The following is a 22,920-nucleotide window of genomic DNA, read 5'->3' as shown; positions in this document are numbered from 1 at the left end:
ACTAGTTTGAAACTGGTTAACAGATTCAGCATTTGTTGTGGAACACCAAATGAGATTATATAAGTCTGCTTGCCTTAGGGAAGGAAACTAAAATGCAAGATAAAAAGGCAGATTTTAACCTTTCTGCGTTTTGTTTTCTTTGAGGAAAAAGAATTTTCTCAGAATTATTCTGAGGAGCTCTTACTGATTTTATCTCTTTTTTTAGCCTGATTTTCTGATCGGAGCTGAGTATCTACCTTGTAACACTGCATTCAAGTGATTGATTTCACTGGTACATGTCGTGTGCATTTGAGAGTTTTTGGCGTTATCTGTTGGGATTGCTCATTTATTCAGTATCTTTATTTCTCTTTGGTTTCATGCTCATACCCAAAGGTTTGTCAGAATTGCATTTTTAATCTCATCATACTGTTTGACATCTTTTTTTGCATTTTCATTTGTTAGTAGATTAGTATTGGTTTCTTTAATGCTATTTTTTTAATAAATTTATTTTTTCTTCCTTATACACCTAATTATAATTCAGTCGTATTTTGTTTATGAAATCTTTGGTTGTTAAAATATACCTCGTGTCAAGGGCTTTTAAGTGATTATGGAGAGTTTTACTTGTTTCTGAAAGGAAGGCATATTTAAGAAGAATACCACTTGTCAATTATTTTCTAGAAAGCTAAGTTAGCTAATGTTGCTTTTTGGAAAAATGTGTACTGCCACACTGCTGGGAAAAATAGCAATTGGGAAGCATTCCTGGTGTTGCTTCTGGGAAAATTATCTTCCAGCAAAATGTCAGATGACAGAGAAAGTACTCAGCTGAGAGAGGGAAATGGAGCTGCTCTTTCTTGGGCTGCTTTTCTTCCCAAGTCTTGAATCCTTTTGAGACAACAGATAGCTTGAGATCAGTAAAAGGTTCTGATAAGGCATGGATTTCTCATGGTTGATGCAATTATGAAATATTTAATGAGAAATGTCTGCTTCACATAATCACAGAATAGTTGAGTTTGGAAGGGACATCTGCAGATAGTCTAGTTCAGGCCTCCTTCTCAAAGCAAGGACATCTGGAGAAAGTTGGTCAGAACTGTGTCCAGTTCAGTTTTGAGTATCGCCAAGGAGGGAGGCTTTAGAACTGCCGTGGGTAACTCCGGTGTTCAGCCACTCTCGCAAACATACGCTTTGAGTCCTGTATTTCAGTCTCTGCCCATTTCCTCTTGTCCTTTCATGGGATTCCACTGAGAGGACTGGGATGCTCCAAGGCCTAAACTAGCTTTGTGGTCCTTCACTGGACTCACTGCAGTATGTCCATGTGTCTTGTGCTGGGGAGCCTAGAACTGGACCCAGCACTCCAGGTGTGTCTCAGCAGAGTGGAAAGATCACTTCCCTTGACATGCTGGCAGTGCTCTGACTAATGCAGCTCAGGACTACTTCCAGCTTTATCAGCTAATCAACACCTGTTACTACTTTCCACACATACTGTTTTTCCATATGCTGGGAAAATTGTGGAAAATAATAGTCCAATTTGATTTTTTTTTTTTAAATAATGGGATAATTAGTTGTCTAGTAATAATCAAAGGCTGTCAAGGTTCCTTTTCCTGTCTGTTCTTGAGTATTTGTGTCAGGATCTTCCTTGTTGTCACTGACAGTTGACATTAAATGTCTGTATACTATGAAATGCTGTCGATTTTTAGGGCATTATTTTCTTAACTAAGATGAAGATCCTCCACTAGTGCTTTTACTTCGCTACAAGGTTTTTCCATTGGTATTGGATGAAAGAATTCTGTGGGTGCTCTGAAAATACTAATTGATCTATGCAAATAAAATAATATTGATGATGAGCAAGAAAAAAAGGGTGAGGGAAATAGCTGATTTTACTGTCTGAGTAGATTGAAATGTTTTGGTTCTTTTTTTCTTACAGGCTGACCAAGGTCCAAATGCTTGTGAATGTCACGTTTGCAAACAAGAAGCCTCAGGTCTAACAGCCTCTGCACTTGCAACTGGACGCCTGCCTGCTGGCCACCAGTTTATGAATCCTGAAAAACCTGCACATCCTGCACTTCATCTTTATCCTCACATCCATGGACATATACCATTGCATACAATTCCTCATCTGCCTCGTCCACTTATCCATCCCACCTTGTATACAGCTTCTCCCTTCACACACAATAAGGTAGGCCTGACAAAGGAAGTGAATGCATTCTCATCGGGGGACAAGTACTGTACACCTGTATAAACCAGCATGACTGAATGTCAATGAAACCATGAAAGTTGCTTTAAGTTGTGGTCTATAGTAGCCCTTTTGGAGGGAGTAGTGAGGGGTGGGGATTAGGACAGATTCAGAACTGTCATACAGCAGGGCTTAAGGGTAGATTTTGTCAGGAAGATTAATGATTTTCTTAGCTGTGATTAGGAAGCATGTGTGAAATGAGTCTTGAATGGTGGAAACAGTGATGGGACTTTAGTCAGTGTAATAGAACCGATTAAGTCTTCATATATATTGAAGGTCAAAAATCCATATTCCATTTTTGGCAATAATATACTGAGGTTTCTAGTTTAAAATGTTAGTGATTTTAATCTTTTTTTAAAAAAAATTGAGGCATAGGAGTCTATTTGTAAGTTTCTTTGTGCTTTGAGAGAACTGGCTTTTTTGCGGGTTCTGCAAAATTCTAATCTGGTAAGTATTAAGAGAAAGATGTGGAACAAGGATTGGGACCAGCTGACAGCTTTTCAGAAGTGTGAGTCGAAAGAATTACTATTAATGTGGTGTTGTTTCGCCTACTATTTGAATCAGTTGAATGGTGGGTGCTGCTGAAAGGGGCAAAGTGTTTGTCATTAGGTACATATTCATGTCATCTCCCTTTAGTCTGGTCCAGTGATCCTGTGGTTATAAGAAGAGTAGATTAGTTCACCAAGAGAACTGTTACTTCCTCTTAGAGTCCTTAACATCTCCTTTGTTTTTTGCTGTTTTATCAGTTTCCCTTCCTTATTTCTGTTGCAGTGCGCCAGTTCCATAACTGCAGTGTGCGGGCCCGCCGTTTCTCAACAGTACACTGCCATTCTGCTGAAACCCCTAATTGTACCCCACCTTCTGCCATCCTTCCAAAGCTCTTTCTACGTCCCTTATAGCAGTCTACTCAAGCTCCCATCCCTGATGAGATGATGAGGGGGCTGGAGCACCTCCCCTATGAGGACAGGCTGAGAGGGTTGGGGTTGTTCAGCCTGGAGAAGAGAAGGATCAGGGGAGACCTTATAGCGGCCTTCCAGTGCTTAAAGGGGGCTACAGGAAAGGTGGGGAGGGACTGTTGATCGTGGAGTGTAGAGATAGGACGAGGGGTAATGGTTTTAAGCTGAAACCATTTAGATCACATCTTAGGAAGAAATTCTTTCCTGTGAGGGTGGTGAGACACTGGCACAGGTTGCCCAGAGAAGCTGTGGCTGCCCCCTCCCTGGCAGTGTTCAAGGCCAGGTTGGATGGGGCTTGGAGCAACCTGGTCTGGTGGAAGAACTGGATGATCTTTAATGTCCCTTCCAACCCAAACCATTCAATGATCTCTGCTGTCTTTCCTTTCAGAAGGCCTTGTAGTGGAACATCTGCAGAGCGCTGTCAAGGCTGCAGCGGAAGCCCCATACAGAGTAGCAGGCTGCAGTGCTGAGTGGCTTTGTAATGCAGGCCAGATCTATTAGCTCTGGCACAGCACCTGAACCAGCTGGGCTCTGTGTATTTATGTTGTGCTGGAGCTGGAAAGACGTATGTGGAAGGTGAAGCTTTAGGGAGCTTTTGCCTTTGAAGAGACAGCTGAATTCAGCAGAGCTGGTACTGAGTGAGCTAATAAGCCCTGTTGGATCAGGCTTGGTTGGTTGTGGATAGGCTGTTCTGTCCTGTGAAGTTTCTTTGTACCCATATGTATGAGTTTTCTTTAATGCAGGGTATTCCAGCCCCTTCCACCTTCACCATTAGTCAGATAATGAAAATCCTTTTGTATAGAAAAAGGAGACTGGGTATATAAGTAGCTTGCTTGGCCATAAGCGTTTAGACTTTCATGTCTGAAGTGTCATTGGACTCAGCTGATATTTTTAGTATATATGTCTACTTCTGTGTAGCTTTTCATTGCATCAAATCTAGTACAAAGATAGAACAAACTCACTTTTCCTTGTCTTTTTTAAAGGTGACAGTAATTGAATATAATACTTGCATTGCGCAAGGTCTCTGGGAGAAAGTTACATTTTAGAATGTGAATAAACAATTTCAGCTAGAAGAAATGGGGTGAGCTAGAACAACTTGTCTCTAACACAAGAAAAAGGGTGTGTTCACTTTTTTCCCCAGTTGGTTCTTAAAATAAAAGGGTATATTCCTTGCCTGTTAAGTTTTAAATCAGGGACTTGTTAATACTTGCAGATGAAAAAAGCAAAAGAATATCATCAACTTGAAAATTATGTTTTCAGGTAGTAAGTGGTTTATTTCTTGTTCTACTGTGCTTATTTTCAATACTGAAGTGTCTGTAATCCCTTTATCACAATTGTCTTACGTGCTAATGATTATCATGTCACAGAGGATTGGTTTTGGCAGCTTGGGCTTTGAAAGGTAATAATTCCTAACAAGTTCTATGTTCGTACAAATACTGTTTCTAATTAAAAATAAAGGCCTACCAATGTATATTAACCCAAGTATTCTTGGAGAATGCTTTTTTTTTTATTCATCAGTTAGCTGAATCTAGAAGTAATGTTTGGGATGATAAAATATATGCATATACATATAGTCTGTGTGATATATTATCTGCATTAAAAATCAACAAACCAGTCTTTTTATCATTCTGGGAAATAATGTTTATTTTGCTTATTATAAAGCCTTTCACAATTGAAACACTATGATTTGAATATTGCTGTTGGAGTGACTGTGTAAGCAAACAGAATATTAATGAGGAAAATACTCTTTATTTTTGTAGGCATTACCACCAGCTCCAGTTCAGAATCATACAAACAAGCATCAAGTATTCAATGCATCTCTCCAAGATCATATTTATCCAAGCTGTTTTGGGAGCACTCCAGATTGGAATAGCTCTAAATTTATAAGTCTTTGGGGATCAGAGATGATGAATGACAAGAACTGGAATCCTGCTTCATTTTTGCCTGATACAATTCCTGGTGAGGGTTTGTTACTACTTCACACTGACTAATTAAAAGCCATGTGTTTTGAAATGGAGTGTAGCACTTCTTTTTTTCCAGGAATGGTAGGTTTCATCATCTTGGTTTAATAAGACAGGATTCTGGCAGAGACTTGCTGCCACTTCTAGTCTAGTGGGGCTGAAAATTGAAAAATACATTCTTATGTATTTGGGAGAGGATGCTAAAGGCAAAAAGGCACTCTATTTTTCACCTATGGTCATGGTAGAGGTGGTGTTGTCTTCACAAGTTTTGGGTTGCAAAGAAATGGGAATTAAGAGGAAACTTAAGTAACTTTTGGTGTTCTGCCACAACAGCCTGTTCTTTTTCTGGAAGGTTGTAAGAGCACTGGTAACATGGTACGAGATCCTACTTCTTATAATGCACAGAGCTAAGTGCATTGTCATTCAAAAAGAGGCATAAATCAAGCAAAAGATTAATACAAACCAGGAAGATTTTGGAAATACTGATGGTTAAAGTAAAAGAGAGTAGAAGAGAAATAACAGCAGAGAGATCTTTCCATTCACATCACAGCAAATATTAAAATGCCTTTTTTATTTTATTTGATTTGTATGAAAAAGGAAGCTTAGTTTTGTGTGTTAGCTTTTTTCAGACTGATCTGCTGCTAACTTGTGTCAGGCTACTACAGTGATATTTAAAAGGAAAGGCTTTAAAAACACTCAGAAAACTTCCCCAGTAGGATAGCTCATCCATTTACAAACATAGTTGTGGGTAGCTGTTCAAACAGATGGTTAGTGGCAAGCTTGTATGGAAGGTCTATCACAAAGGTGTAACTGTAGTTAGCTGGATTTTCCGATAAGTAGAGATAAGATTTATGATAGAAGGATATGTTGTTCCTGCTTATAATTGTTGCATGGCTAAGCTGGACTTCAGATATTGCAGCTTATGTAATTAGCGTGTCATATGGTGTCCAGTTTTAATTTTTAAATTATAAATGAATAAAGGTATCTGTAGCACCTTTGCGACTTGCTACTATAGCAATTTGCTATATTGCTACTAGTATACACTTAACAGTATTCTTAAAATAAGAACTGTAACTTTATGGTTTGTGACTTCTGCTCCAAGACTACTTAGTGCTTTTTGTTACAGCTGTATTATTTGGGGAGGGAGGGGAAAGAAGGATCCCTTCGCTTATCCTACCAAGCTAACGTTAATAATGTATCCTTGCCTGTCTGTATCTAAATTATTGAATTCTAAATGCCATGAAGATAATTCCAGGATTCTGTGATTTTTAATTACTCTGTGTGTTTCAATTGAAGGGAGTGATATATTAGCACCAGCACTCTCAGAAATAAGACCTGAAGCGCTTCCTACTACATCTAGCAATGAAGCAACAGCAGTTACTGACAGCAAAGAGAAAAAAAATGCTGCAAAGAAGAAATGTCTGTACAATTTCCAGGATGCCTTTATGGAAGCTAATAAAGTTGTCATGGCAACCTCTTCTGCCACTTCTTCTGTCTCCTGCACAGCAACTACGGTGCAGTCAAGCAGCAACCAGTTCAAAGTATCATCGAAGAGACCTTCATCAATAGGTAAGGATTTGTAATTCACATACAGCTCAGTAACTGACCTCAGTACATTTAGCTAACCATAAAGATTCGTATGTGTTTATTTTAGTAATATTATGTATCTTGAGGGTTTTTGTTATTTGCTGCTCTTCTTACTCTTGAATTACAGACTCTGTGCTCCTGGATTAAAGAACTTTGTAAAAGACGTTGATGTTAGGGTTTGGAACTGCTAATAGAAAGGTGTTGAAATACTGCTGATTTTTACAGAAGCTGAGGACATCTAGCACTCTGTGTACTTGTTTGGGTAGTTAACGGAGACTTGTTAATTCTTTTTAATTTTAAGTGGTTTCTTTTTTCCCAAATTTAGGTGAAGTGTTCCACAATATTAATAAAGAGGACCATAGACATTCTGCACCAGTTGCACCACGAAATAGTCCTACTAGTTTAGCATCCCTTCCTTCCCTGTCTCCTGCTGCACTGTCTCCAGCCTCTACACCACATCTTCCAAATCTTGCTGCTCCTTCTTTTCCCAAAACTGCTGCAACAGCCCCTGGATTTGTGGATCCTCATTCAGGTCTTTGTCCTACCACAGTTGCACCTCCTACTTCAACCACAGACAGCTCTGTAAGTGCCCCACCAAGTGTCTGCAGGTAAGTTTGTTGTTATTGTTGTCATTCTTTTTTTACAATAAGAAGGGGAGTTAAAGTACAGATACCTCTTCTCCTTTGCCAATGGTTGTAGTGTGAAAGAAGAGCTGTCTGTACACTCAACAAATGGGACCGAGTTCAGATACTTAGTACGTATCTTGGTGTGAGACTTTAAAAATAAGATTTCCGTTGCAGAATCTAGTTACTGAGTTTAGAGGCTTAAAAATAAATGTTCGCCTACTTCTAGGAATATTATCTGGGGTAAAAAAGTCAAGTTCTATTCTTTCTTACTCTGTTATTGCTAGTAGCGATTGCTGCGGCTGAGACACAAACCTGTTGTATAATGTATCTGTTTCCTGTCATTTTAGCATTGTGTGGCAAGCAGGACGGGAAAGTTGTGAAAACCTGAGTTTGTAGGCAGATTTAGCTCAAACTATAAAAAGGTCATACACGGTTTTGAAACCTGCCATGCAGTAACGCATTTTCCTGACTACACTTAAGATTTCTTGGGTATCGGTGCCACCCACCATTTAGACAGTGGTTGTAGTGTGGAAGGATGTTCTGATTTCCAAAGGTTTTCAAAGGTCTTGGAGGTTGGGAGGAGTTTGGTGGAGATGTCTTCTGGTAGCATTATGTATTGTGGCAGATTGATGATGGTGCTAACTCTTTGATATGTCTGGAGATGCAGGCGTAACAAAGGCTGTTGGGTCATTGCTCTAAGTACTCTGTGACCTGTAGGGCTGTGGTCATGTTTGCTATGAATGTAGTCTCCTGGCTACTGCAGTAGTTTTTGGAAGATGATGTGGGATTTAGGCAGTTAGATAACTTCATACCTGAAGTGCTACTGAATATGTCCCTTATTTCTGTTTTCCACTGGTTTTATTGATGATATCACAAAATAAGTAACTGTTCTTTCATGCTCAAGAAATTATGGTGATTTTGTAAAGAAACTTCCTTACCTAGTGCAGGGAGAGAATTTAATACAGGATGTTTAATGCAACAGAAATCCAACTTTTATCATCATCTCCAGGTGCTAACATGAAGTAATTTTAATTAGTAAGGGATGAACTGGGAGAGAACCCAGAAACAGTTATTGCAGTCTACATGAATCAGATGTGCTGAAATGGGAAAAAATGCTTCATGCTCTAGCCTTTCAATCTAGTGACTGAGCAACAGAGCTAATGAAGCCTTGATTTCTATGGAATTGTATCTGTTACCCCTAGCACATGCTATCCCACCGTGCTGCTGGGCGCTGTAACTGACTCTCAACAGGCAAGAAACAGTGATACGAGGGCTGCCCAGACTGACTAGTCGGGATGTTTGCACTTATTAGCAGAATCTCCTGTTAAGTACAACAGTTTTGCATGCTTTTTCCCTGACTAGGATACTAAAGTTGAACAATTTTTCATTCTGCCCTGGTCACTAATCCTTGAAAAACTTGCAGGGCCAGGCAGGGGGCGGGGTCAGGAAGGAACGTTAGAAAGAAGTTTCACATATACGTGTATTTTCCAGATAGGACAGATTATGGCCTGCTTTCACCTTTCTAACATAAGAGTGAGGAAATACTAATGATAGACAAGTGGATTTTTTTAAAATACTCTTGAAGTCAGATCATGTTGATTTTACAAGAACTGGACAGTAGATATGTTGGGTGCACAGCTGTCCAGAGCTCTGGAGGGAATAAACTGCTATGTGCCTGCGTATTGGAGAGGCATGCTAGTATTTCCCGTTGAAAATAAAGGTGCAAACAGGGCAATGGGAGCATTTTGGGTTTAGCTGAACTTTAATTTTGTTATTGTAGTCAAGAGCTTGAAAATCTATCTAAACCCAGGGGATTTTAGAAATACGTTCAGTACTTTGCAACTGCACAGCTTTCTTCAGACCACAAGTGATGAGATTGGCTGCAGTTTCAAAACCATTCCCTTTTAAAAAGCTAGAATCACTATTTCTGAAACTATTTTACCTGTTTAAAGGCAGGAAGAACAGTTCCAAAACGTATTCTCTAAGCTGCTTATTCAGTGAGTCACTAAATGAATTTTTATAAATCAGTTTCCCATGTATCATCTTATCTTGCTGCTCTGTTTTGAGCATCTCCATTGGCAAGCTACTGGATGAAGGCTTTAGGATTCAATGCCTCGCTGGTGGCTGATATCCCAGTGTGAGAGTCATTGTTCCTGGTAGATGTACCTATAACTGCATATGATTTTTTTCCAACACCGTATTTATTATAATCTAGAGTTTTTATAACCTTTTTTTTTTAATTTAACACAGTGATCCTGATTGTGAGGGCCATCGCTGTGAGAACAGTAACACATATGATCATCAACAGTATGATGGAGAGGAGAGCCAAGATGAAGACAGCTGTTCAGAACATAGCTCCAGTACCTCAACATCCACAAATCAGAAGGAAGGAAAATACTGTGACTGCTGTTACTGTGAGTTCTTCGGCCACGGAGGAGTAAGTTGGTGGATTTTAAATTGTTTTTATTTGCTTTTTTTGTCACTTGCTCATTGTTGATTGCATGTGATTTATCAGTCTGCAACTAAGGGGGTGGCATTGGAGCTCACTCAAGAGAAGTAGTAAAAGGAGCATGGTTAGAAAGTAATTTTCCTCTTTGAAGTGAAGAATTGAAACAAACTTTTCTAGTTGAAAGTAATTCAAGAGCAATGAAAATGACTAAAAGATTTAGGAAGCAACTGACTTGGATAATAGGTACCATGTTTGACTGAAACTACAAATGGAGATTGAACCATTTAAATAACTTTACAAAATTCATGCACTCATCTGTGTAATTTATAAATAATGCAATGAGTTTGGGTAAAAGGATGCTTAATATATGCTATTTCTTAAAAGGTTAATGGCAATTTGAGTCATTCTCCCATCTGTAAAAACAGCAATCCTCAAAAGTGTTCACTTTAACTTGATTTTTTTTTAAAAAAAAAAGGGAAAACCCAAACTATTCTTACCTAGAACTTAAGCAGTGTAAGTTTAAATTACACTTTTATCAAAGGAAAACCCAAACTGCGTTTTTCCTGTTTCTGATATTGCAAACCATTTTCTTTACTGGTGCATTTTGATAGGCACTGACTTCTGTTTGTATTTAAAGGGTGTTTTGAAGAAATGAAGTTCTAAACCGTGGAGGTTACAGAAAATCTTTTCCCTTATGTTCTTTATTTTAATACTTAACACTTTGTTTGGAGCTTCTTTAATTCACTAGATGTGCTACTGATATGACATTAACTCTTGTGATCATATCTTCGCATTTGCAGAAATGAAATGCGAAAAGCTGTTGCCACTTTAAACTTCTCTTGAATTAAAATTCATTTTCCGGCTGGCCTCATTTTTAAATCTGTGTGTAGTCTGTTTTAATAGTCAGTTAAATAGTAGAATTTGAGTCTCTGGCATTTTTTTTCCATTCGAAGTAGAAGCTCAGTTTATTGGCCATGTATTTGACTGGATGCAGTTTCATCTTACTGCTTGAAATGAGTTGAAGCCCCTGCCCTGTGGCTGAAAGGGGCAGGGAAGGGATCCTGTTTGCCTATTCCCACCATGTCCATGATTGATCTGTCTTTGATAGTCATCTGATTGCACAGTAAGTTACTCATTTTGCTGAAGTGGCAGAACGCTACAGGATTTTTAAGCTAATAAGCTTTGTTTTGCTGGTTTAATGAGTTGAACTGGTGTAGCTCCAAACAGATGGGCACCAGATCTGGTGCAGGAGGGGAGGGGGTAAGGCAGCAGGAGGGGAGGAGGAATGAGGAGCTGAGAGGCAGGAGCAGTGGATGGGAATACAGATATGAAACGTGATGCAAGGATTCTGCTTGCAGCAGTGTTAACAAGTTATTGATGCGACTCTGCTGGAGGGTATGCTGGCACGCTTCGGTACAGGGTAATCAAGCCTTCACAGTTACAGCCCAGAACCCCATGTAGCCCAAACTCTGAAACAGACTTCATAGAAAATGGAAACAGCAGCAAATGTCTGCTCCTTTTAAATTTTCAAATGTGGTATACCAATCACAAGGGAACATGGAAATCTCTTTTCCTGCTTTTAAAGGTGTTTCTTTGTCTTCTCACTTGTACATTCCTTCACAAGATTGGTCATCCTTTCAGTTGGAAAATACAGTTCACAAGCTAGCACCAAGTCTGACAGGTCTGCTGCCTGTTAAATACACCTTTAGGTACACATACAAGCAAAAAGGAGTTTGTTATTCAAGTTTGGACCTTCCAGGTTGTTTGAAGGCCTCTAAAATTTCAATATCTCAAAAGTATTAAGTCTGTGAAATTTTTACGTTTAGCCATCAAATTTTTGTCTCCTGTCCTTCAGCCTCCAGCTGCACCAACCAGTAGAAATTATGCAGAGATGCGGGAAAAGCTCCGTTTACGTCTAACAAAAAGGAAAGAGGAACAGCCCAAGAAACCAGATCAGATCTCTGAAAGGGAAAGTGTTGTAGACCATCGAAAAGTGGAAGACTTGCTACAATTTATAAACAGCTCTGAAACCAAACCAGTAAGCAGTTCTCGGGCAGCCAAACGAGCCAGACATAAGCAAAGAAAGGTAAGACCTAAAAGTATGTTTATCCTATACCTCATGTTTTTGATTCTGTGCACTCTCTGTAAGTATACCACTGAACACTGACTTTATAATAATGGTTTAATTGTAGTTTCTGTGTAGTTTGTGGTACACTCCCTCCTTGTATATACACAGCTAGCTTACCTATTCCGATGCTGCCTGAGGAGTTACGTAGTAGACTGGGAAGATTGCTCACCATGTCATTGTCATGTGTTTTATTGCAAGTCACCTTTATATTGGAATTTCCCACACTTTAGAAAGCTATTTCTAAGTGTCAGAAATGTTAGGATTTGATTGTTTTGTAGAATTGACAATTTAAAGTGGGAGAAGTTAGAAAACTACGTGGGTTTTTGTATTAGGATAATGGTTATGATAAAGTAGCTCTGTAGGAAGCCAGGAAACATAAGGTCAGTGCTTTCATTAGAGAGGAGAAGTCGAGGTTTGGTATTTTTAGAACAACTGCACTGTGCACCTTGCTGTCCTGATTGAAAGAGGTTAAGTGGTGTGCCACGTGATGACACGAGGGGCTATCCCAAGCCAGAGTGAAGTGGCAAGCTGCAGAGAAGGGGACAGGGAACAAAAAATTACTGGTTTCTTTCAAATGGAGTTTGGCAAAAACATTTCTAAAAACTCCAATGTGTAACAGTGAAATTATTTTTTTAAAACTATTTGCTAAGTTAATAGAGGAAATAGATTTTTTTTTTTTTTTTTTGGGAAGTTGAACAAGTAGGAAATTGGATTTTCTTACTGCAAGTATCACCCTGAGGTATAAAGTTCAAGGTGCAATGAGATTGGTGGTTGAATGTTTTTTGAATTCTGGTAAGCGCATTGTGTGACTGTACTGTAAATATTTCTCACTTATGGATTTTCTTGCTGGCACTAATTCTTCATTCTTTAAATGTGTCCATGGGTTTCGAAGACCTGATGTTCACAAGTTGTACTCTTTATGTTCATGTTGTAGTACTATTCAGCGACTTGAGGGCTTAGTGAGTTATTTATAAATAAAATTCACTTTGCAAAATTCACAATGCAAAAGTCACTCTGCTCTTGCAATGGAGTTTGAGCGTAAGAAGTAGAAGAGACTCGTAGGTTTTTTTGCATGACTTCTTTAACTGTGAAAAATTAATCCTATACAGGCATTTTTAAATGTGCAAGAAAATTAAGGGACATGATTGTTCTTAGCGTACATCTTTCTTTTAGTTTGCTCGTGATGCAAGATCAGTGCTGCGCAGCGAAGTTTTAGATATTTGCAGTAATGGCTGGAAAAAATCCTTTGTGTCTTTGTTTGGCAAGGTTAATGAACTTATAGCTGACAGGAAACTTTACCATCCTCATTATTTTTGACAACTTCTAATGTAACTTTAATGTGCTTAGCGTTTTGCTGCAAAATGTTTTTAATGATTGCTCTTCCTAATGCTCACGAACACTGAAACAGAGCAACTCTGCTGCCATAGCAACAGAACAGGTAAATGATGCAACATGCCACAAACTTGAGTTACATTAAGTAATACACGCAGGTTGAGAATGAAGGTGAATGTTTTGTTTCCAGCAGGTTTTTGGGGTTGTAGAAGACTTTGATATGGAGTTAGGCTTAGCAGTAGCAAAGAGAAAATTGACAGTTGATATTAACAACAGTTAAATACGTTACAGAAACATAGAAAAATAGAAAGGATTTTAATGTAACTTAAGGACAGCTTTTGTGTGAGTAGTCATTTGCTTGCTGCATGGACCTCTGGATTAAGTATGTTCATATGTTAGCATCCTAGGATTCATAACATTCATAGAGGAAAATAGTAATAATCCCTAAAACTCTGATTTCTGAAATATATATTTCCACTTTCAATAAATCTGGTGTTATTTTGTAGCTTGAAGAAAAAGCTCGACTTGAAGCAGAAGCCAGGGAGAGGGAGCATCACCAGTTGCTTGAGGAACAGAGGCGCCGCGAGGAAGAAGAGGAAGAGAGGCTTAAACAAGAATTACAGCGGCTTCAAGAACTTCAGCAGTTGCGGGCTGTAAAGAAAAAGAAGAAAGAACGGACGAGTAAAGACTGTCAGAAGGTGGACATGCTTACTCGAAACTGTCAGGCAGTGAAGGAATCTGTCCCAAACACACCCGAAGACATTCAGAATGGTACACTTGAGCAATCAGAAAAGATAGAAACCTCCTCCAGTTCCCTGTCAAGACACGTGAATCATACAGAACAGAGGCCGGTTTCAGAGACAGGCTGTGAACTATCCAATCCTGTAAACACTAGAGACTCAAAGCTGCTGTATCAGAAAGAGGGGAGTGTAAAGCAGCATGAGCCCCTCTCTTTTCTGCTTGATATTATGCATCAACATAAAGAAGGAAACAGCAAACAGAAACTAAAGCAGATAAACAAACCGTGTGCTGATCAAGTGAAAAAGCCTGTTGAATCCCCCAAAGCAGCTGAGATTCAGACTAAAACCAGAAACCAAATAGAATCCAAAGCAAAAGCAGCAGAACTCCCACCACTTGCAGAACCTAAAAAAGAGGAGAAGAAATTAAACAATAACAATAAAAAACAGTTGAACCACGTAAAGGAAGAGAAAGCACCTGTAACGAGTGAATCCCCTTCACCAAGTGAACAGCAACAAAATAATAAGCTAATACTTGCAGATTCTCCTCAACCAAAAGGCAAGAACAAGAAAAACAAGAAGAAAAAAGGGGACAAAGTCAACAATTCAATTGGTAAGTATATATGAAAGTTGAATAACTTGGATTGATTTATATTGTTACCATTTAAGTCCAGAAGTTTGAAATCTTCAGTAATTCTTGTGATGTAAATGAGAAAAACTGAAAAACTCGTGTCAGGAAAACTCAAGGCATTTTAATTATGACAATTAGGAAATGCATATAGTTTCAGTAAAGAGGTGTAGGATGCTTTAAAGAATGAATAAACTAGCATATGCTCCTGGTTTTGTATGGGGATTTTGTCAGTTGAGAAAGCCAGCCTCTGCTGTAAAGCCTATCTTGCTTAAAATAAATATTTGAAGTAATTCAATAGTATGCTGAAATCCATTTTGAACTTCATTAAAAGCAAGGTTGTTTCTCATACAGCATTAAGAGCATAGTCTAAAGTTGATCTTACTCTTTGAGCAAGGAAAATAAGGGGATTTTGCAGCTAAAGAATGATCAGTCATGCATAAATATGCATTTCCTCAGTGGAAATAATTTCTTTTATGTATTAATTACATTAACAGGTAAGTAAATACAAAACCTGATTTTCTATTTTTTATTTACCAGAGTGAAAATTTAGTGGGATGTTAATTAGTTTATAATATTGAGTGTTTTTTCCACATTAATTTTAAATTTCTGCTAGTAAACAGAGGGGTTTTTTAATTATTTATCTGATAGAAATAGTAAAACCACAGAAGATTGAGATGACTCGAACATGTTGCAATTGCATAATTTTCTTCACTAGTTTATTCCTGTAAGTGCTTGGTCCCTGCTGGGACTGCCAGTTGGGATGGCAGTTTTGCAGTACGGACATCTATCTCCTCAGAGCACCCGGTCATTCCCCTGGGATCACCCGGTAGCTGAGTGGTAATGGTGCATAAACTAAATGTCTGTTCAACAGGATGACTTAATGTTGCTGTTGTGTCTGATAAGCACATGGAGATGTGAGACCTTAGTCCTTTGTCAGTCTCAGCCAGTGTTTCAGAATACTTGTGTTTATTAAGTTTTGTTACAGAAATATAACCCGAATTCCTGGTTGTTGCAAGTACTAGGTTTAGAGCCCACCTTTTTTTTTGTGGTTTCATGGTTGCGTTGAGTCAGCCCACCAGTCTGTCTTTTTAACTCTTCTTGTGTTCAGTGTTTCCATTCCATGTCAAACGAGCCGCAATAGAGCCTTGAACCCTTTTCTCTGATACTGTAGTGCTTGTGCATACTGTGTTGTGGTGTGCTTGGGTGTTGTTTTAATTTACCAAGCAGTGTGTACTCCAGTCATTGAAGCAAGACAAAACTCTAGAATTAGGAGCAGAAAGAGAAGACCGGAGACATTTAAGGGAGAAATTATTGAAAGGAATGGTGGTGGTGGTGGAGGGTGTTTACTGTAGGAGAATGCAGGTAGCTTCCTGCATTTTTTCCTGCTCTCTGCCCCTCGCCATTGTTTTCTGCTGCTTACATCAAGTATAGTTACAATTTCTGAAAACAAATGTTTAAATGTGAAAAAACATAGGGACATGTTTCTGAACTTACGGATAGTTGTGCTGCTCTCTGAAGAGTTGGGACTGGATCACTGTTATGTGTGTTCTGACTGCAGAACTAAAAGAAAGACTCTGTAATATACAAATTTTTGTTTAGTTGCAATTTCTTAAAGGCATAGGGCTGATGTACCAAATTAGCAAAAGCACAAAAATTGAAATAAGGAAGAAAGAATTAGAACTAGGGTAGTTGAAAGAAAATGAAATGAGGGTAACAAAGTTAGGGGTTTTTTTAACTGAGTTTCAAAATGAAATGTTAAAGCAGTGAACGTTATTGCTTTTGATGTGATCTCTAAATTTATTCTGGCAGAGTATTTTAACTCCTTGTTATGAAGAGGCTGAAGAAAACTAGGGGTATAGGGAAGCCCTATGTTCATTGGGCTTTCTAGTTTTTCAGAAGTAAATTGCGTGGCAAAGATGTGCAACTTCTAAGCTACCAGGAATACGTTTAGAAAAGAGTCGTTTCTTCTCGTAATTTCAAGGATTCTAAAGAATCCTGACGTGTACTAGGTGTTTTTGGTTAGTTTCTTTGTCTCTCCCTTTTTGGAATGTGTTCTGAAGCTGCTTCAGAAATAAGATTGAAGTATATATGTAGTAAGAAAAGAGCCTTCAAGAGGAAAATGCTCAAAATGCTTTCTAAAAAATTTTACACTTTCTGAAGCGTTTTTTTTTTGAAGTAGGAAAGACAACCGTACAGAGACACTACAATATACCAACAGGCTTTAAAGACTTCGTTGCTGTAGCCAAGGCCTAAATTCAGGCTACATTAAATATGTTAAAAAATCTTTTTAAAAAAGAAAAATCCCTAATTGTAGATAGCATGACAGACTCTTGCAGACACAGCCTGATGATCATGCCCCAGAGGGAGTATGGTGGCTCTAGAAACCAAGAATTCTTGAAGCAATCTTCTTTATAAATACCATTTTTCAAAAATTTTTCTCAAGCTGCCTTTTTAGTAATAAGGCTAACAAATTTCAGACAGTTGAACGCTATTCATTAGCTATCTGGTCAAATTCTAGGGCTCAATGAACCTTTCTCATGTGTATTTCAGATCTAAGGCATCTTCTGTAACCTGTACGATCAGTAAATTTACTGTTGATTCATCTCTTCCTTGTTATCAGTGTAACTCCTTAAAGGCTGAGCAGAGGTACTAATATAGGGGATTTAAGAAGTGTCTTTTTAATTACAAGTTTGTATTAATTCAGCCTAAACACGAATAATGAGTAGTGTACAAAGTTCAGGCAGTTCTCCAAAAACATCTTTAATGCAGCTTCTTCAATCTTCTTCCTCTCTCCTTCCCTGCTCCCCAAGGAATCTAACATAGTGTCATCCTTTTTTCCTTTGTAGATGATGTGTTTCTACCCAAAGACATTGATCTAGACAGCGTGGAAATGGATGAAACAGAGCGAGAAGTGGAGTATTTTAAAAGGTGAAGTGCTGTAATCCCTACGCATAAAGCTGTTGTGCTTCTTCCCATGTGCTGTGTTTAAAAAACAAAACCCCCCACAAAAACTAAAAAAAAAACCCACAACAAAAAAAAAACCCAAACAAATAAAAAAACCCAAACCAACCCGCAACTTAATAACTAATTCCTAGCAGAAAAGCCTGTGTTGTAACATAGCAAATTCTGTTACAGCTGACATTCTGAATACTAGAACAGTCACCAAAGCTGGAGAGCTATGGGCACAGATCATAGCTGAGGAGCACAAATACAGAAATAAGTGCCAGAATCATCTATGTGTCCCCCAGGTTCTCATCATGGCTTTCAGAATGTCCTCGGTTACCATTTTTTTTTCTATAAGCAAAGTTTACATGAGTATTTCTTTTATTATCCACACAGACCAAATACTGAATAGTGATTTTAAAACAAAATACAAAAAATGCTATGTTAGGTGTTAAGTGTTGAACAAATAAAACTTTACATTTTAAATTTCAGAACAGATGCTTCAAAAATGTTTGTTCATTATGTTTTCTTCCTTATTTATAGGAGCTGTTAGATTGGAGTTTTATACTGTACAAGAAGTAGACATGGTATAACTGGGATATTATATTGGCTTATGCCAACCATAGAGAGGGGATGCCTGCACTAGTGCAGTGACAGTAAAAGAATAATATGAACCTATGCTTGTGAAACTCTTCTGTGCATTTTGGTTGCTTTTGGGATTTATGCATCACATTAGTTACCTTCAGTTTCCTCAAATATGAGCAGACAGCTCATCTTTAAATAATGTAGCACATTTTCTTCCATAATACTGAAATCTATTCAAATTTGTATTCTTTAATGGTGGTTGGGTGTGCTAGTTTCCCATGGATACATCTAGTAAGCCTTTTATCATGATAGCCAGATCTGAGATGTTACAAATAAATCAGTTTCCCGCAGTTGAATAATTTAGGAATCAACAGTAATATTTCACAAAACAACTGAAGCCATTTGTTTAGAGGGTGGGGTTTTTTTAAGAAAGGGTTTTCAGTATGGATTTCAAGTTCTTTTCTAAATTTATATCATTTTCATATTCCATGTGCCTGGGATGTAATGTCTATCTGGGTCTTGCAAAGGACGGAATGCAACTGCTTCTCTGTGTTATAAGTACTTCTCTGCTTATAAGTACTATACAAAATGCATATGTCTGATTATTATGAAGTTGCAATGTACTGGATGATGAAATTTTCAGAAGCACATACTCTCTAGTCTTAAAAATTAATTTTTTGAGTGGTGCCAATTAAAGGATTTTTTTTGAACTGAAGTGTAGGTTTTATAGGTGAAATGTGGCATGTATTAGTGCTAGTGTTGGTATAGCATAAGCCTTTGTTCTGGGTTTCATGGAATATTCTTGGCTTCATTCAAGTTTGGAGTATCTGTAACAAGAAAACAGAGAAGTTCTTTTCACCAATTCTCTGCTTTCAATAGGATGAATGAAGCAGCGTCTTAGATTTGTAGAAGCGCAGATGAAGTTTGGAGAAAAACTTGTCAAACATGATTCCAAATGAAGAATTAACACTTCTAACTGTACTGTTTTGTAATTAATTCAATAATTGGTGTAATCTACTCCTTTACTGTTATCTGTTAGGAACTGTTCAATTTTTTTAATGTATACCTGTTTAGAAAAGATGTCTGAAAAGCCCCTATAGATGCTGTTCTAGGGGAGAAAAACAGCTCTTCAATGTCATGAAAGCACCTTTAATACATGTTTTCTATCCCTTGCTAAGTTCCGACATAATACTTAGAAGGCTAGCAACGTTGCCTGTTTCAGTAACTCTCCATGGCAATGAGCTGCACAGGCCTCCTGAATTCATGCTTTTTACTCACAGCTTGTTAATTCTTCATCTTTTCTTCTTGCTTTGTAGTGGCATAATAGATTAATACTTTTAATTACACCTTGACTTTAGAATTCATTTTGCAAGCTACTTCTAACTTCAGCATAGAAAGAACAAAATAAGTCTAGGTGTTCTAACCTTCCACTGCACCTTTCCTATTTCGCTCTGTCTGCTTCCCTTTTTTGGTTTTCAGTTAAGCTGCATCGCCTTCCAGACAGGGGTATGCACTACCTTGGTGCTGTCATGCAGCCTTTAGCTTAAGCTACACGTTGCCTCAGTGAAGTTCTTCAGCATTAATTAACTGTCACTGAAATGCCTACACATTGCAACCTTTTTCAAAAGTTCACCCGTAAACTCCGGTCAGTGAAAATAAGTGGATTTTTGTCCTAAAGGTGCTTTTTCCAGGCATGTGGGCTACTTGTCTGTATTATAAACAAACCTCCTTTCCCTAGGTCTTTGTCTCAAACATAACTTTGCTGTATTCAGCAGAGAAGCAGCAGTGTCCCGTGCCATTGGTGCTTCTGCTTTACCCATTACCTACTACTCATTCTTACTGTTACAAGGTTTTTGGTAAATACAGCAATGTCATCTCTGTTTCTACTTAACATTCACCTAGCTTCTGTGCTGCTAAATAGAGGGTATTCTCTGCTGCTTTATTCACTTGCTCTTGATAATGCAATGGTGTTTAATACATCGTTTGTGATGTATTTGAGTGATCGACAAGTGATTTATTTGGGGGGGGGGGGTTATGATGTTTTTAAGAGGTTTTGTCTTTCTGAATGAGAGCTGCTCTTGAAGAGAATAACACCTGTGGTTTGATTTTAAGTGTATTGGTTTCACTTTACCACATTTTTCTTTTCAGATTTTGCTTGGATTCTGCCAGACAGACAAGGCAGAGACTTTCCATCAACTGGTCCAATTTTAGCTTGAAAAAAACCACCTTTGCTGCACATTGAAATGACACAATATGGGGAGGGAACCCTGCAGGAATCAATGAACGACAACTCCACTTATCTGTCCTGCTGTGCTGAGAGCTTATCTGGTCTTGAGCCAGTGCTGCCTTGCCTTGTCCCCAGTGCTGTGTGGATCTGCACTGAACCCTTTGGCCTGATAATTCTTGCGGACTGAAAAATTGCCACTTTCTACCTGAATTTGTTAGCTTGTGTGCTTGTAGTCTGTGAGTGAGACTTACTTGATTGTAGCTGTATGCCGTTGGAGTTGGAACAATAGCTCTTTTCCATCTCCTTCTGAATGCCTTGGCCTCAAAGACTTTAAATTGCTTAGGCTTGGGTGGAGGCCAAAATACTAGTTTGCATCATCTGCAGTGGCTCCTGTCACTTCTGCATCTAGCTATGTTTTGTCATTCTGACTCCTGACAAAGGAATGGACCTAGTCAGTTGTGCTTTCATCTGCTCCAGAATTCTCCTGACGTGACTTCATGAAAAAGAGGCTCTTATGGGACAAGTATTTCCTCAGTTCTTTCACAATCTACTGTTTAAGAGTGTACAAGTTACGCTATTTGTGTTTTGATTTTTTTTTTCTGACTTGTAGCCAGCTTGTGTAAGAATACTTGCAGAATGAGAAAATTTAAAAAAAGAACAGTACTCACACTATCAAATCTGTTATAGAGTGTATAATTGTATTAACACTGAAGCCTAACTGGCTACTTTTTTAACATATTGTTAAGTAATATTAAAATCATGTCTTTCTTTTTGAAAGATGGAATACATTAGTATGGCAGAAGACTTGTGTCTTGCTTTTTTCTGCTTGGGTGGGGAAAGGGAAGAAAGAAACCTACCAAAAAAATAATGGTGTTCTAAACTGAATTTCATCTTGTGTCAAAATCGGTCACTGAGTGCTACTTAACTTTATAATATTCCTTGTTTGCCAGCTCACCTAATGGGGAAAAAAATGCTATCTGCTAGAGCGGGGAAGACTCCTGCTGAATACTGGAATTAAGTTTGTGAATTCTGTGAATTACTGTAATGGTTCTACTTCAGTAGATAATTTGTGAGAAACAAGGTAATACAAAAATTTCCAGTTTAACGTCAGTGCAGAAATAAAGTAGGTAGGTTCATTGCTACTATCATATAAATAGTTAACAATATAGTGATGTTTTACAGGTTGTATAGTATTGCCCAGTCTGGAAGAAAACTGATAATTTAGGATTTTGATCTGTGTAAAGATATTGCACTTAGTTTTTCTGATACGGTGCTATTTGTTCAGATTAGAGACAACACTGCTTCCAGGTGACTGTGCTTACCCAAATTAAGTCGTCTTTTTTTTGAAGAAAATGGGACTTCCACTCAGCACGTGTTTAAAAGGACAGTATAGCTTCAAAGCCCACTAATGTCCTTTTCCAGAACCATTCCACGTCTTTCTTGCTTCGGCTTGTTAACACATATTTTTTTGTGATACACCCACTGGGCTTGAGACTGTTTTGCGTAATTACACTTAGCTTTGGACTTTAGAAGGTTTAATGGATGATTGCTTCCATGTCCGCTGTGAGGCCCAGATGTAGCAGGAGGATTGGGCTGGCTACAGACCACTGAGATGTCTACAGCTTCATATCCCTCTTATTGGTCCTGGAACTCCTGTCCCAGTGTGTGCTGCTGGTGCAGAATATAGTTGTTCAGCTTGTACCGAGCCATTGCAGGTAAAGGAGCCCTCAGTCTCCTCTAGTAGAGGAGGGAATGACACAATACCTGTTCTCAAAGGATAGTCCAGGGACGTAAAGGGGACAACTTCTGTTACTCTTCTTCAGTTTCAGGTTATGGAAGGGATTAAATATAGCTTACCCTTACATTTTTTGCCAGTGCAGTGTTATAGCATATCTATTTATTTGCTTGTGCTGGAGGAATAGTATCTCAAACCTTAAAGGTAGTATCTATGCCACGTGGCACCAACTGTCTCTGCAAAACTATGTGCTGCTGAAAATATCTGCATCAGTAGAGAAGAATGAACTTTGTTTCCTGGGATTATGGAGGCTTGCCTCTGCTGCAGCTCGAGTTAGATATGAGCTATGTAAAAGTGGAGAAAGTTCTCGTGTGGGACAGTGGCTGTGGGGAAAAAAGAAAAAGTTGTTGAAGCAGCTGAAGCTGGATATTTGTGTGAAATCCAACTTTTCAGGCTTTTTCAGTTCTACACTGTAACACAAGGTGGCAGCGTATGTCATCGCTAGTAATTTTATGTCGGTGATCTCAACAAATTGAGGCATGGGATGGAAAGTCAATGTCATATGGGCAAATATTGGTGTGGATACCAGCTTCTCTAGAGTAGGAATGCTTTGAAAGTACTGAGATTTCTAGTAGTACTGGAAAACGCATTTCATAGCATTTGTTTTTACTAGTAAATGGGGAAGAAAGTCAGCTTTATTGTCTACTAACAAAGCTGTTCAAACAGTGATACGTGAATGTGATGTAATTTTGAAATCCTGGGTTAAGACAACAGAAGAAGTCCTTTTGCATTTGAGGGATATATGTATGTATTT

General features: G+C 38.4%; 1 protein-coding gene across 3 annotated transcripts in view; it reads left to right on the top strand.

The window, feature by feature from the left end:
* The window catches only part of FAM193A (family with sequence similarity 193 member A), a 46,490-nt gene extending 25,341 nt beyond the window's left edge, over positions 1–21,149 (top strand). For all 3 annotated transcript variants that reach the window (XM_009950902.2, XM_009950901.2, XM_086464922.1), the window contains 9 exons: positions 1,901–2,152; positions 4,926–5,124; positions 6,423–6,695; positions 7,039–7,321; positions 9,590–9,776; positions 11,644–11,874; positions 13,755–14,598; positions 17,463–17,544; positions 20,293–21,149. In XM_009950902.2, the coding sequence (XP_009949204.2) occupies positions 1,901–2,152; positions 4,926–5,124; positions 6,423–6,695; positions 7,039–7,321; positions 9,590–9,776; positions 11,644–11,874; positions 13,755–14,598; positions 17,463–17,544; positions 20,293–20,386 (2,445 nt within the window). In that variant the 3' untranslated portion in view covers positions 20,387–21,149. The remainder of the gene's footprint in view (positions 1–1,900; positions 2,153–4,925; positions 5,125–6,422; positions 6,696–7,038; positions 7,322–9,589; positions 9,777–11,643; positions 11,875–13,754; positions 14,599–17,462; positions 17,545–20,292) is intronic.
* Positions 21,150–22,920: the final 1,771 nt, after the last annotated feature.

The sequence above is a fragment of the Leptosomus discolor genome, chromosome 4 (genome assembly GCF_034619465.1).
Source record: "Leptosomus discolor isolate bLepDis1 chromosome 4, bLepDis1.hap2, whole genome shotgun sequence".
Lineage (NCBI taxonomy): Eukaryota > Metazoa > Chordata > Aves > Leptosomiformes > Leptosomidae > Leptosomus > Leptosomus discolor.
This window is presented reverse-complemented; position numbering and strand designations above follow the sequence as displayed.